Raw genomic sequence first — 13283 nt, 5'->3', positions numbered from 1 at the left:
CGCGGATATCGGAGTAGCACGTTCAGTTTTTGCAATACTAAAATTTGTTCCACTTTGATGGGTTTTTAGTGTCCTATTTTCGCATTCTGATGCTGGAGGGAGGATCTGAAATACTTCAGCAAAATGTATGGAGAAAATAAGGCATCTGATATACATATGATATACTTCTGTATATCACTATAGATACATTATAAATATTATTTATTGTATTATATTATATATCGTATGCAAATGTAACAATGTTTTGCTTTGAAACTTAAAGATTACCGAGTCCGGAAGTTTGGTTGTAACTGGAAGTATACATGAAATCGAAAATCCAGTAATACCGAAAGTCTACGACTTCAATAATAAATCAGACTTTCCGATGCTATCTAAGAAAGACTTCTACAAAGAGCTCAGACTAAGAGGGTATCATTACAATGGTGCTTTTCGTGCTGTCAACGTAGCTCGTGGCGACGGATTATTTGGTAGAGTGGAGTGGAATTATAATTGGGTCACTTTTATGGATGCAATGCTACAAATCCAAATTTTATGCACTGATTCCCGCACTTTGCTTATTCCAACAAAAATTAGAAAATTACGCATTTATGGACTACACCATTTCGACCTCATGACAAAAATGAGTTCGGAAAATCGCGTTTTTGATGTCTACGTTGAGCCAAAATATGATCGCATTGTTGCTGGTGGTATTGAATTGATTGGACTTCATGCAAGCCCTGTACAGCGACGAAAATCCCCTGGAATTCCTGTGCTAGAAAAAATATGAATTTACGCCGCACTTTACAACACGCGCTTTTAGTACAACAAATGCAGTTCGCATGTGTGTACAGTTAGCTCTAGAAAACAGTCCTTCGATAAAAATGAAAGTTGTGGAAATAGGGGCGAATGGCTATAAACCAATCATATCTAAATTTGTTGAAGGATTAGAGGATTTGCCACTGGTTACGGGCGATTTCTTGTTTTTCACAGATCAAAAGAATGACGAAATACCAGGAGTTCATATAGAAACCGCAAAATTTACAAATCAAACGAATTGCAATTTTATCATCGCTAATAACCTTTCCAAAGAAAATAATTACAGTTTGGTTAACGCAGCTTACAAAAGTTTATTAGAAAATGGCTACCTAATTTCTAAAGAAAAAGCTCCATTGGCCTTAGAAAGCCTTAAGATTTTCGAAAATTTTAATTTAATTGCAGATATGGCTTTGGTTAGTGAAGAACGCATATTATTACTCCAAAAGGTCGTTAAGAAACTCACATTAGAACCAGTGGTTTTAAAAGTTTCTGAAGAAGATATTGAGTTTGAATGGATTACTCAGGTTCAAACTGCCTTATCTAACAAAACACCAGTAATCCTATACTCCTTCAACGAAAGTACAAATGGCCTTATTGGACTTGTAAATTGCTTACGAAAGGAGCCAGAGGGAAGCCTCATAACTTGCTTTTACATAGATGATAAGAGCGCGCCTCTTTTTGATCTGAAAGATCCATTCTATAATCATCAATTCGTTTTAGGCCTTGCCATAAACGTATACCACAAGGTACGCAATGCAAACCGCGCAATATAATTAATTAAATACTTAGGTATATTAAATATATTCCATTCACTAACTGCTTTTTTATTTTAATAGGGTCAATGGGGTTCTTACAGACATTTAAAGTTGCCCTGTGAATTTTGTCCAAGGCCAATATCAGGACATATTTATGGAAATGTTATGCAACGAGGTGACTTGTCTACTTTGCGTTGGTTGGAGGGCCCTTTAGACATCAATAGCTGTTCGGTTCGGATAGTGTTCTCTTCCCTTAACTTCAGAGATGTTATGCTAGCAACGGGCCGATTGGCTGTTGAATTATATGGTAGTAGCCGTCTGGATCAGTTGTGCGTTCTGGGCTTAGAATTTTCTGGAATAAACACAAAGACTGGTAAGCGCGTTATGAGTATGGTAGCCAAAGCCGGTGTCGCATCTTTCATCGAAAGACCATCAAAATTTATTTGGGATGTTCCTGATCACTGGACTCTACAAGAAGCTGCCACAGTGCCAGTTGTTTACATTACCGTATATTATGCGTTCTTCATGACTGCAGATATACGAAAGGGTAAAAGTATTCTTATTCATGCTGGAACAGGTGGAATTGGCCTTGCAGCCATAAGGGTCGCTTTGGCTTACAAGCTTGAAGTTTTTACCACATGCAGTACCTCACAAAAGAAACAATTTTTATTGCAAACTTTCCCCGAATTAAAAGGTATTAATTAACACTTATAGTATTTAGATTCACATATACATATGGTACTAATAATATAATCTCTGAAAATTTTTAGAATGTCACATTGGCAACTCTCGAGATACATCATTTGAAATGATGATACAACGTGAAACCAACGGCAAGGGCGTTGACTTTGTACTCAACTCATTAGCTGAAGACAAATTATTGGCGTCAGTTCGTTGTTTGGGATACGGCGGGCATTTCTTAGAAATCGGAAAATTCGATATGTCTAATGATACAAAACTTGGAATGAGTTGTTTTCTCAAAGAGATAACTTTTCATGCAGTCCTGGCCGATAGGCTGGAATTCGCCCTAGATAAAGAAATTAATGCAAGTTTAATTCGGTTAGATTTATGCATGTAATCGCTAAATTTAATAATCCATTTACAGTATTTAAAACATATAATTGATGTTGATATCGAAAAAGGTATTATTCAGCCGCTGCCATCGACAGTTTTTCCTGCTGAGGATATTGAACAAGCATTTAGACACCTTATTGGAGGAAAACATATTGGCAAAGTCTTAATTAAAGTCCGTGAGGATCCGGAATCGCTAGTAACGTTGCCAGTCAGAGTTTTACATCAAGTTTATTTTAAAGCCGATCTAAGCTATATAATACCTGGAGGTCTAGGTGGATTCGGCTTAGAATTAGCTGATTGGATGGCCATACGAGGAGCACGAAAAATCATTCTAAGCTCAAGACGGGGTTTATCAAAGGATTACCAGGCTTATAGGATAGCGTATGTATTAAAAAATATTACTCCATGCTCTACATTTCCTTTAGTAATTTTATTTTTAACAACGGTTATTACTTCTTAGATTATGGAAAACGTACGGCTGTGAAGTTATTGTTAGTATGTTTGATATTTGTACCATTGAGGGTTGCATAGCATTATTAAATCAAGCTAAGCAATATGCACCTATTGGAGGAATATTCAATTTAGCTGTGGTTTTACGAGATGGTATATTTCCAAATCAAACAAAAGAAAAATTTGTGGAAAGCTTTGCTCCCAAAGCCATTGCCACAAAATATTTAGACCAGTTAACCCGTTCTGATTGCCCCCCATCTAGAACATTTTGTTGTATTTTCAAGTGTTTCATGTGGCCGAGGCAATGCCGGGCAAACCAATTACGGAATGGCCAATTCAATTATGGAGCGTATTGTAGAGGACCGTGTTAAGCATGGCTATCCTGGAAAAGCAATACAGTGGGGAGCAGTTGGGGAAGTTGGTTTGGTCGCTGACATGGCTGAAGATAAAATAGACATGGAGATTGGTGGGACTTTACAGCAACGTATCTCATCCTGCCTGTGTGAGTTGGACATACTGTTATCTGTACAAGAACCAATCATTTCAAGTATGGTAGTTGCTGAAAAGCGAGTCGGGCGGATGGGAAATGAAAGTGTTCTCGAAACTGTTATGAACATTATGGGCATTCGCGATTTAAAATCTGTTTCCCTGGGAACAACACTCTCAGAAATGGGAATGGATTCTTTAATGGCTGTTGAAATAAAACAAACTTTAGAAAGAGATTTTGATCTCACATTGACGCCACAAGATTTGCGTGCGCTAACATTCCAAAAGTTGCAAGAATATGCGGATGCTCGAGAAAAAGAATCCTCAGATGTAAAAATGATTTTTACATCTGATAGTAACATTCTTGGAATGGAGATTTTGCTAAGAAATCTGGGAGATGAATCACGTTGTAATGAAATTATGATACCTCTTAAGACAGCTGCAAATACTACAAAACAATCAATGCCACCAAATATAATAATTCCAGGATTAGAAGGCACAGCCGGCCAAGCATGGTACAACATGGGAGAACTTATAAACAATCGCTGTTATGTTCTACAACTTCACAAATTCGCAGATTGCTCCACAGTTAAAGAGGTTGCAGAAGCTTGCTTTGATGTAAGTACATACATACATATTTTATTTGATAGCAGTAGTAACAAAGAGTTCTATGCCATAGTTTTTAACTTCTTTATTTTTTCTCATTGAACCATTTTACAGCACGTTAAAGCAGAATTAAAAGCTACAGAGCCTTTCTACATCATTGGATATTCATATGGATCCTTTATTGCTCTACAACTGGCTGCAATGCTAGAAAAATCTGGCTATCGAGGCCAACTCTTACTCATCGATGGAGCTCCACATTTCCTAAAAAAACTAACACTTGCCCATCTTGGAGAAGACTTCACTGATAGTAATTTATATAATTTACTTCTTTCCAGTATTGTTAAACAAATATTCCCAGACGAGATTCAAGAATCGGTTGTTTTGGAATTTAGCAAACTTGATCAATTAAATGATAAAATGACTAGATTTATGGATTATGTAAATAAGCAAAGTTTATATAGCAATGAATACGCAGACAAAATGGTGCATGCAATGTTTCGACGTATAAGTATGGCTGCTAACTATAATTTGGATACAATTGACTTACTGACAACACCAATAGTCTTAATACGGCCTGCTGAAGTATCTTTACAAGACATAGAGGAGGACTATTGTCTATCAAAGATTACTACAGGAAAAGTAGTTCTCAAAGTTATTGAGGGAAATCATACCTCAATGTTGGATAACCCTATTTTACCTCAGATCATTAATGAAATGGATCCAGCTCTTCAGGAAGACAGAACGTTTGAAGAGTACATACGTAATGTAAAACCTGTTGTTCCTTTGGTTTAAAATAGTTTTAAGTTTTATTTACATTTGTAAATGTAGGGAGGTATGTATATGTTCACAGTGCTTTGAATAATTTGTTCATAAGACAATTTAATATGTCCTTAATAATGAAAAGAAAAAAATATTATTAACTCGCGGCATAGAGTTCATTACACTTTTTCGCTGGGAAATATTAATAAATTTATAAATAATATAATAATAATAAGTAAATAATAATAAAATTTAGCCTGGCATCCTACACGAACAAAATTTGTGATAAAAGCATGTTATATCTTAGTATTGATTGTTGCAAGATGTCGGTAAATTTCGGATTTATTCTTCTTATTCTTCTTATCAGGCCCCACAATAGTTATTCGACTTATCCTTTGCCAATTTCTGCAAGGGCCGTTCGTAGGCTCTCTAGTTTTCGTTGACCACTCATAGGCAGGGCCGTTGTTGTTGTTGTTGTTGTAGCGGCTACAACAACCCCGCCCAGATCGGTTGGTATCTCAGTCGTTGTCGTCAAGTTCCACTAACGGCAACCCTAGGAAGCGTGCAGCTTCTGCGGGGTTTGCCCATAAGGACAAGGTCGTTAGGGATGTCGGGTTTGCCGGGCATGCGAAGAGATGTTTCGAGTCATGTGGGGTCTCTCCGCATGCCGGACATTCATTAGGCACATCCTCATTCAGCCTACTCAGGTAGGAGTTTAACCTGCTGCAGTAGCCGGAGCGAAGTTGTGCAAGTGTGGTGCGCGTCTCCCGAGGCAGATGAAGCTCCGTCTCGTCAATGTCCGGGGGTGGTGTGCCTAGAACGGCATTCACAGGTCTAGAGTCTACATAACTCGAGACTGAGTCCCTGTGAATGCCGTTCAAGGCCTGTCTGTAGGCTGTCGGGTCCAGAGGTTGCTTAATGAACCTCTGGACTTCGTCCGTTAGTTCATATAGATGCCTCCTGACGTGCCTAGGCGAGGGCTCCTCTGCAAGCAGCTGTCTGCACGGGTGGCCACTTCTGTGGGTCCCGATCAGGAACTGCTTGCAGAGCATTATATTGTGCTCCTTTACCGGGAGCATTTGCGCCTCGCCGTGCAGGTGGTGTTCAGGCGTCATCAGGAGGCATCCCGTCGCTGTCCTCAGTGCGGTGTTTTGTGCGGTCTGTAGCTTCGTCCACTGCGTCCTACTAGTCCCAGGCGACCACACTGGCGCTGCGTAGTTCAGAACCGGCCGGCCTATTGCCTTGTATGTTGCCAGCAACGTTTCTTTGTCTTTGCCCCAAATACTGCCGGCTAGCGACTTGAGGACCTTGTTGCGGCTCTGTACTTTATTGACAATAGCGGTTGAGTGCGCAGAGAAGGAGAGCAGGCTGTCGAAAGTTACTCCGAGTATTTTGGGGTTATTCACCGTCGGAATTGGTGTGTCATCGACGTGAATCCCCAGCGGTAGCCTGACCTCCTTCGTCCAGGTTGTGAACAGGGTCGCGGAGGATTTCGTAGGGGAGAGGGCTAGACACTTTGCAGTGAAGAAGCGAGAAAGTTCGGAGAGATAGCCGTTTACTTTCGAACACAGGTCATCAATTCCATTCCCAGTCGCCATAATCGAGCAATCGTCGGCATAGGAGACAATCGAGACTCCCTCTGGTGGTTGAGGGAGCTTTGAAATATAAAAGTTAAACAGTAGCGGGGAAAGGACACCACCCTGAGGAACCCCCTGTTTTATTTTTCGCTGCTTACTCGTTTTGTCTCTGAACATTACCGACGAATGTCGACCACTTAGATAATTTGCCGACCACCGTTTGAGCCTCTGTGGGAGAGAGGAGGCCTCTATATCTTCTAGTAGCGTGGAATGGCAGACGGTGTCAAACGCCTTTGACAGGTCCAACGCTACTAGAATCGTTCTCTCACAGGGACGGTTACGGTTAAGGCCACGAGTTATCTGAGTGTTTATGGCGTTAAGTGCTGTTGTTGTGCTGTGCACTTTACGGAAACCATGCTGATGCTTCGCTGGGGTCAGGTGATTTGTGAAGTACGGGAGTAGCAAGGCCTCGAGTGTCTTCGCTACCGGGGAAAGGAGTGTAATCGGACGATACGAATCTCCTTTGTTTGCAGGTTTCCCCGGTTTGAGCAGTGGGACCACTCTCCCCACCTTCCAGATGTCTGGGATGATGAGAGTGGCCATTGACAAATTGAGGACCTCCGTTAGGTACGCTACCCCCGCAGGACCCAAATTTTTCAGCATCAGCATGCATATACCGTCGGGACCCATGGCTTTGGAGGCTTTCGCCTTCCCGATGGCCACCTGAACTTCACCGCAAGTGAAAGCAAGGGGGGCACAATTTGTTGGCAGTTTGTGCAGCCTTCTGGTCACTCGACGCTTGGCTTTGTCCACCGGAGGATGCAGTATGAACTGCCGGCTAAAATAGCTCGTGCATCGCTCCGGGTCCGACGAAGCATGGTCGCCGAAGGAAATTTCGACTCTGTCGTCGTGCTTCGTCGGATTAGACAATGACCTCACGGTTGACCATAGCTTGCTCACACCAGAGGTGAAGTTGCAAGTCTTCAGATGCTCCTCCCACTTCTTCCGCTTATGTACGTTTACAAGTTGCCGAATCTCCGCGTTGAGATCCCTGATACGGGGATCTCCGGGATCGGCCTGACGAAGGCTGTCACGCTCATTTGCTAAAACAGCCGCTTCGGCAGGGAAGTTTGGACGTGGGTCCGATATGCACCCTGCCGGTATGAAGCGGGCTGCAGCAGCAGTGATAGCCCTGCGGAACTTACGTTCACCGAGGTGGACGTCGGTTGGTGTGGGGAGCGACGTGAAGGTGTTTTCAGTAAACTCCGCGTAACCTTTCCAGTCAGCTTTAGAAAAGTTGACATAGGTCCGGTGTTTGGCGGAGGCAAAGTCGGTTGGTTTATCAATCGAGATGACTATGGGTAGATGGTCTGATGCTAGAGTCAGCATAGGTCGCCACGTTATGCTGTTTATCAGACCAGCGCTGACTATTGTGATATCTGGCGAGCTACTGCAGTTACCCATAATCCTGGTGGGTGCGTCGTCGTTCATTGTGCAGAATGTCGAATCGTCTATCTGCTCAGCCAAGTCTGTTCCCCTACGATCGTTTGACAGGCTTGAGTGCCAAAGATCGTGGTGCGCATTAAAGTCACCTACTACCATACGGTTTTCACCTCTGAGGAGCGCACCTATATCAGGGTGATATCCTGCCGGGCAGCAGGTGACAGGGGGTATGTATATATTAAATATTTCGAGCTCGACATCGCCTGACCGGATAGCGATGCCCTGACATTCTAGGGTGGTATCCCTGCGGTCGATGTCTGCTTCGATAAGACGATACTGCACGGTGTGGTGCGTGATGAACGCTAAGCCACCACCATTATCTCGCTCGCGATCTCGACGGTGCACGTTGTACCCGGCACAATTCAACAAAGTTGAATTGCTGTGCAACTTCGTCTCTTGGACCGCAGCTATTAATATACCATGCCGACACATAAAGGCGGTTATCTCCTCAATCTTGCTCTGTAGCCCGTTACAGTTGAATTGGAGGAGCTTCATGTGGTTCGGGAGACGTGTTGTGATGTGGGGTGTGAGTGAAGTGTAAGTTCTTGCCGCCGTTGGCTGTGTGTGCTGCTGGGGTGATTGCCTCCCTGTGGTGGTATTGGGGGGCGTCGCAATTGATGCCAGCGACCGGGCAGCGCAACACGGGCCCTCGAAGTTCCCCGTCCAATCTCGCGTGGTGCGCAGACCTGAACATGCCCTAAAGTGGCACCAGCCAAGGCAGGTGTTGCACTTGACTGATGTCACATTACGGAATATTCTGGTCTGACATACCGTGCAGATTGTAGGGGGAACCAAGAGTTGTTGGCGGCGGCGTGTGGGTGGTGGTGCGGTTGTGTGTGTTATGTGGTCTGTGGTGGCTGTGGTATGTTGTTGTGTTGTGGCGACTGTGTGTGGTTGCTGTGTGAGTGTGTGGGGCTGCACGGGCGGACTGTGGGTTGCCGTGGAGGCTGCTCTATTTGAGCAACAGGGGGCCACGTACGACGTGGTCCACTGTCTGTGTGTCCGTAGTCCCGAGCAGACCCTGAGGTGACTCCACCCCTCGCAGGCATTACACTTGACTGAGGTGGAGTTGTGGTGTAAACGTCTTCGGCATACACAGCAGGTGTATATTTCTGGCCCAGGGTTTGACTCGATGCCAGCCCTGAGTAGGAGAATGCGTAGTGAATGTTGCCCTATGGACGGACAACTTCTGAGATACTTCGCCGACCTAAACGGGGTTAGATCGCCGAAACAACAGCCCTTGGTCGGGTGAAACCCGAGTCATTCCGGTACGTAGAACCGGCTGTCATGGGAATGAAGGCAGGGCCGTCGAGAGTGTTACTGTTGTCAGTATAATTTTTCTTAAGTTTTTCTTTACATAAATATATGTACATTAGGGCGGGTCAATTTTTTGTAGGAGGATTCAGCGTTTAATTCTAAGCAAATTTTCCGAAGAAACCATGAGTTAAAATCAATTTGGAGTTTGCCAAATTGCGAAAATAAGTTTCCAAGAAAATATGAATATTTTCACTGTTGCGCCCTCTGTTTAAATTTAAGAAAAAGATAAGTGCCGAAAAGAATTCCTCAGACCGAAAAATCGCTTATAGTATGTTTTTATACAAAATTTTTGCACTTTTTTACGACACTACGGACAAATTTTAAGAAACCTATTTTTGCAATTTGGCAAACTCCAAACTTATTTTAGACACATGGTTTCTTCCGCAATGTTTCTTAGAATTACACATAGACTCCTTCTATTCTATACTCGCATAGTCGACAAAATCTCTCATACAAATTGACCCGCCCTAATATATATGTATGTACATTAGAGCGGGTCGAAAACCACAAAATGTTTGAAACGAAAATTTTATAAGTCATGTAGGTGCTATTTTAATCCTTTATTCCTGAAAATAAATCGTGGTTCTCTGCGACAATATCCTGAGCTTGAAAATTTTAAAATAAAAGTAGGAATACCAATTTTTCAAATTTTTCAACGACTTGTGTAGATCAAATCCGGAACTTATAAAATCATAAAATCATAAAAAATTAAATTGGACAAAATAAAAGTAAGAAACATCAATATTTTAGTAAATTAAAAAATTAACTAGGAAATAAAGATTTATTGATTAAAATATTGATGTTACTTACTTTTAGTTTCCACAGTTTATTTTTTTATAATTTTATGATAGGAAATAAGTTCCGGATTTAATCTACACAAGACGTTGTAAACTTTTGAAAAATTGGTATTCCCACTCCAATTTTCAATTTTTCAAGCTCATTCCGCAGACTGAAGATATTGTCGCAGATAATCCGGATTTCTTTTCAAGAATAAGGGATTAAAATAGCACCTGTTAAGACCTATACAATTTTCGTATCAAACAATTTATGTTTTTCGACCCGCCCTAATGTACATTAGACTATTCTTTTTTTTTTAACTGGAAAAACCACGTTCTCAGTTTTTCCGAAAATCTCCAGTTCTAAGTATCTGACCGCGAAAAATTTTACTGGGAAAACCACGTTCTCAGTTTTTTCTGAAAATCTCCAACTCTACGTATCTGACCGCGAAAACTTTTACACCACCTTAAAGTTCTTCAAATTTCCTATCACACTGCCATATACTTAATATTTTCCAATCAGTTTATCAGTATAAGAATTACACGGTGCTACAAAAAAAGTCATGAAATACACCCGAAACAAAACTTAGTGTAGGTTGTAGGTATGGTCGAGTACAACATGAAAATAGGTCACGTATAGTTCCTGAACCCTCAATTTTTTTAATACCAAAAAAACGCTATTTTCGTACGTGATGCACTTATCTATTAATAGCGTGACTATTTTCCATCCAACAAGTTTTTGAAAAGAGGATTCATAGACCTTTAAACCGATGTATAACAATATATTGTTAGACTTAGCTTGTTGGGAGTTTTCATCGGTTAAAATTTAATGAGCCCCTATTTTTCTTCATTTTTTGAATTTTGATCATCGCTAATTTCAAAAAAAGTCTATCAAAGTTGCCAAATATGTGGTATTTATCTAAAAGAACATTTATTTCCGAATAAATTGATACCCCATCTAATGCAACTGCATAAAAATTGTTGAAGCTAAGCAATTTAAGCAAAAATACGGCCTTGAATTTATATGTGTGTATGTACCGAACGTGCAGATCTTTTGAGCAGTGTTGCTATATTTACTCAAAATATATATATACAAAGGCTCTTAAGTAAAAAATTTGTTTTTCATACAATTTTTGGAAAATGGGCATGGCACCGCAGTAGTATACCTAACTGCTCTTCTGCTTCAGGTCCAGAAGCCCCATATGGGTTGCTGCTGCTCCGAATGCTAATATAAATATATATACATATATGCTCCATCGTTAATAAACCTCCGCCACAAGATCTAGACAGGTCTAGAAGCCCCGTATGGTTTGCTGCTGCTCCGAATGCTCATATACATATATAGATATATGCTCCATCGTCAAAAAAACCTCCACTAACCGCCACAAGATGTCCGAAGCTGCAGCGCAGCTAGCTGCTTCAGGTCTAGAAGCCCCATATGGTTTGCTTCTGCTCCGAACGCTCATATACATATATGCTCCATTTTCTGAAATCCTCCGCTAACCGCCACAAGATGTTCGGAGCAGCAGCAAACCATGAGCTGCGCTGCTCCCAATGCTCTCATACATATGTATGCACATTAATGTGGCCCGAAAATGCATGTGAAAAATAAAGTCGGAATTGTAATGCTCTCACCCCCTAGGGTTGTTCTATATCGTAAAGAAGTATACCCCTATTGAAATCAAAAAATATTTAGAGGTCGCTCAAAGCGCCCAAAGTTTTCCATGTATTTTATACCGGGGAAAAAACAACTTTTCGTAGAATTGGTATAGAATTCTCAAAAATCAATATTTTTTCGTCGGAAAATTATGTTTATATGCAAGAGATTCCCAGTAATAATACCAAATTGTTTATTTAACAATTTTTTCATCGCAACTACAATTTGTAGGTCCGCCAAAAACCCACAAAAACCCCGAAAAATGCAAAAAAGGGGGGACCAATAAAAATCGTTAGTATTAAAAAATGGTTACATAAATAATTGGGTATTATTATTGAAAGTCTCCAGAAGAGAACCAGAGTTTTCCGATCGATAAATATTGATTTTCAAGAATTCAATGCCATTTATATGAAAAATTTAATTTGTTTTCATATAAAAATAGATAGAAAATTTTGAGCGCTTTGAACGACCTCTAAATATTTTTTGATTTCAAAATAAAAAAATAGGGGTATACTTTTTTCGATATAGAACAATCGTAGGGGGTGAGAGCATAACAATTCAGACTTTACAATTTTTGGACCATCCTAATGTACATGAATGCTCCAACGTCAGAAATCCTCCGCTGACCGCCACAAGATGTCGCTGACCGCAGCTAGCTGCTCTGATGCTCCGGTTCCAGAACTACCATATTGTGCTCCGCTGATAAGAATGCTCATGTACATATTTACATACATACATAGATGTTCTAAAGTCAGAAATTCGTAATATGACGTCACGAAAATTCATGAAGTGCGCTGGCATATATATATGCTCCAAAAGAAATTCTTAAAGTGTGCTGATATACATATATTCGTATGTATATTGTTACGTTTATCCTTGAAACCTTGAGGTATTTCCCAAATATCCTACCCCTCGTATCTCTGGATTGTTAAATAAATGCTCACGATTAACTTTATTGTACAACACAATTTACAATACTCGCTAATACCGTAAAAACACTTTACAATACTCGTTAAACCTATTACAACGCTTTACAAAACTTGTTAACACAAGTAAACTTATAGCTTGCCTATTCGCAACTCACTTTACTTGTAGCTTGCTGATTTGTAACTCCCCAACTCCGCTGTGTCGTGGCTCTTATATACCTGCGCTCGCACTCATGTCAACTCTAGAATGTTCTGAAGTTCATCGCTCATTCTCTTTCTCTCGCTGTTCGCAGTGTTCATCCAACTTGACGTTTCTCTTTGCGGAACATTCTACGTCATTCCTCGAACATTCTGCTATTTCTCGTTGTTTGCTTCGCGTTGCCGCAGTATTCGCCACACGTCAGATCAGACATACTTGCCGCTCCAACCGTTGCAAGTCTTTCCAAGTGGATCACTTTTATCTTGGTCCTCGGTCTCCCCATTGTCTGAATTCATATGCACTGAGTCCTCAAGCCGTTTGCCAATTTTAAACGGATCTTTCCAGTCACGTCTTTGCTTGGAGGTGAAGCTTTTCTTATGCTGCGACATTTACAACCACAATG

At 41.0% G+C, this 13283-nt stretch overlaps 1 protein-coding gene across 1 annotated transcript; it reads left to right on the top strand.

Annotated features, from left to right (window-relative positions):
* The first annotated feature begins 257 nt into the window (after window positions 1-257).
* On the top strand, window positions 258-4958 carry LOC118752146 (fatty acid synthase-like). Its single transcript, XM_036487003.1, is given in 8 exon segments — window positions 258-757; window positions 759-1541; window positions 1632-2244; window positions 2321-2595; window positions 2656-3005; window positions 3085-3325; window positions 3327-4178; window positions 4281-4958. Coding segments are annotated over 8 exon segments (4185 nt in total). The 5' UTR covers window positions 258-364.
* The last annotated feature ends 8325 nt before the right edge of the window (window positions 4959-13283 follow it).

This window comes from Rhagoletis pomonella, unplaced genomic scaffold (genome assembly GCF_013731165.1).
Source record: "Rhagoletis pomonella isolate Grant_MI unplaced genomic scaffold, Rhpom_1.0 Rhpom_scaffold_01259, whole genome shotgun sequence".
Taxonomy (NCBI): Eukaryota; Metazoa; Arthropoda; class Insecta; order Diptera; family Tephritidae; genus Rhagoletis; species Rhagoletis pomonella.
This window is presented reverse-complemented; position numbering and strand designations above follow the sequence as displayed.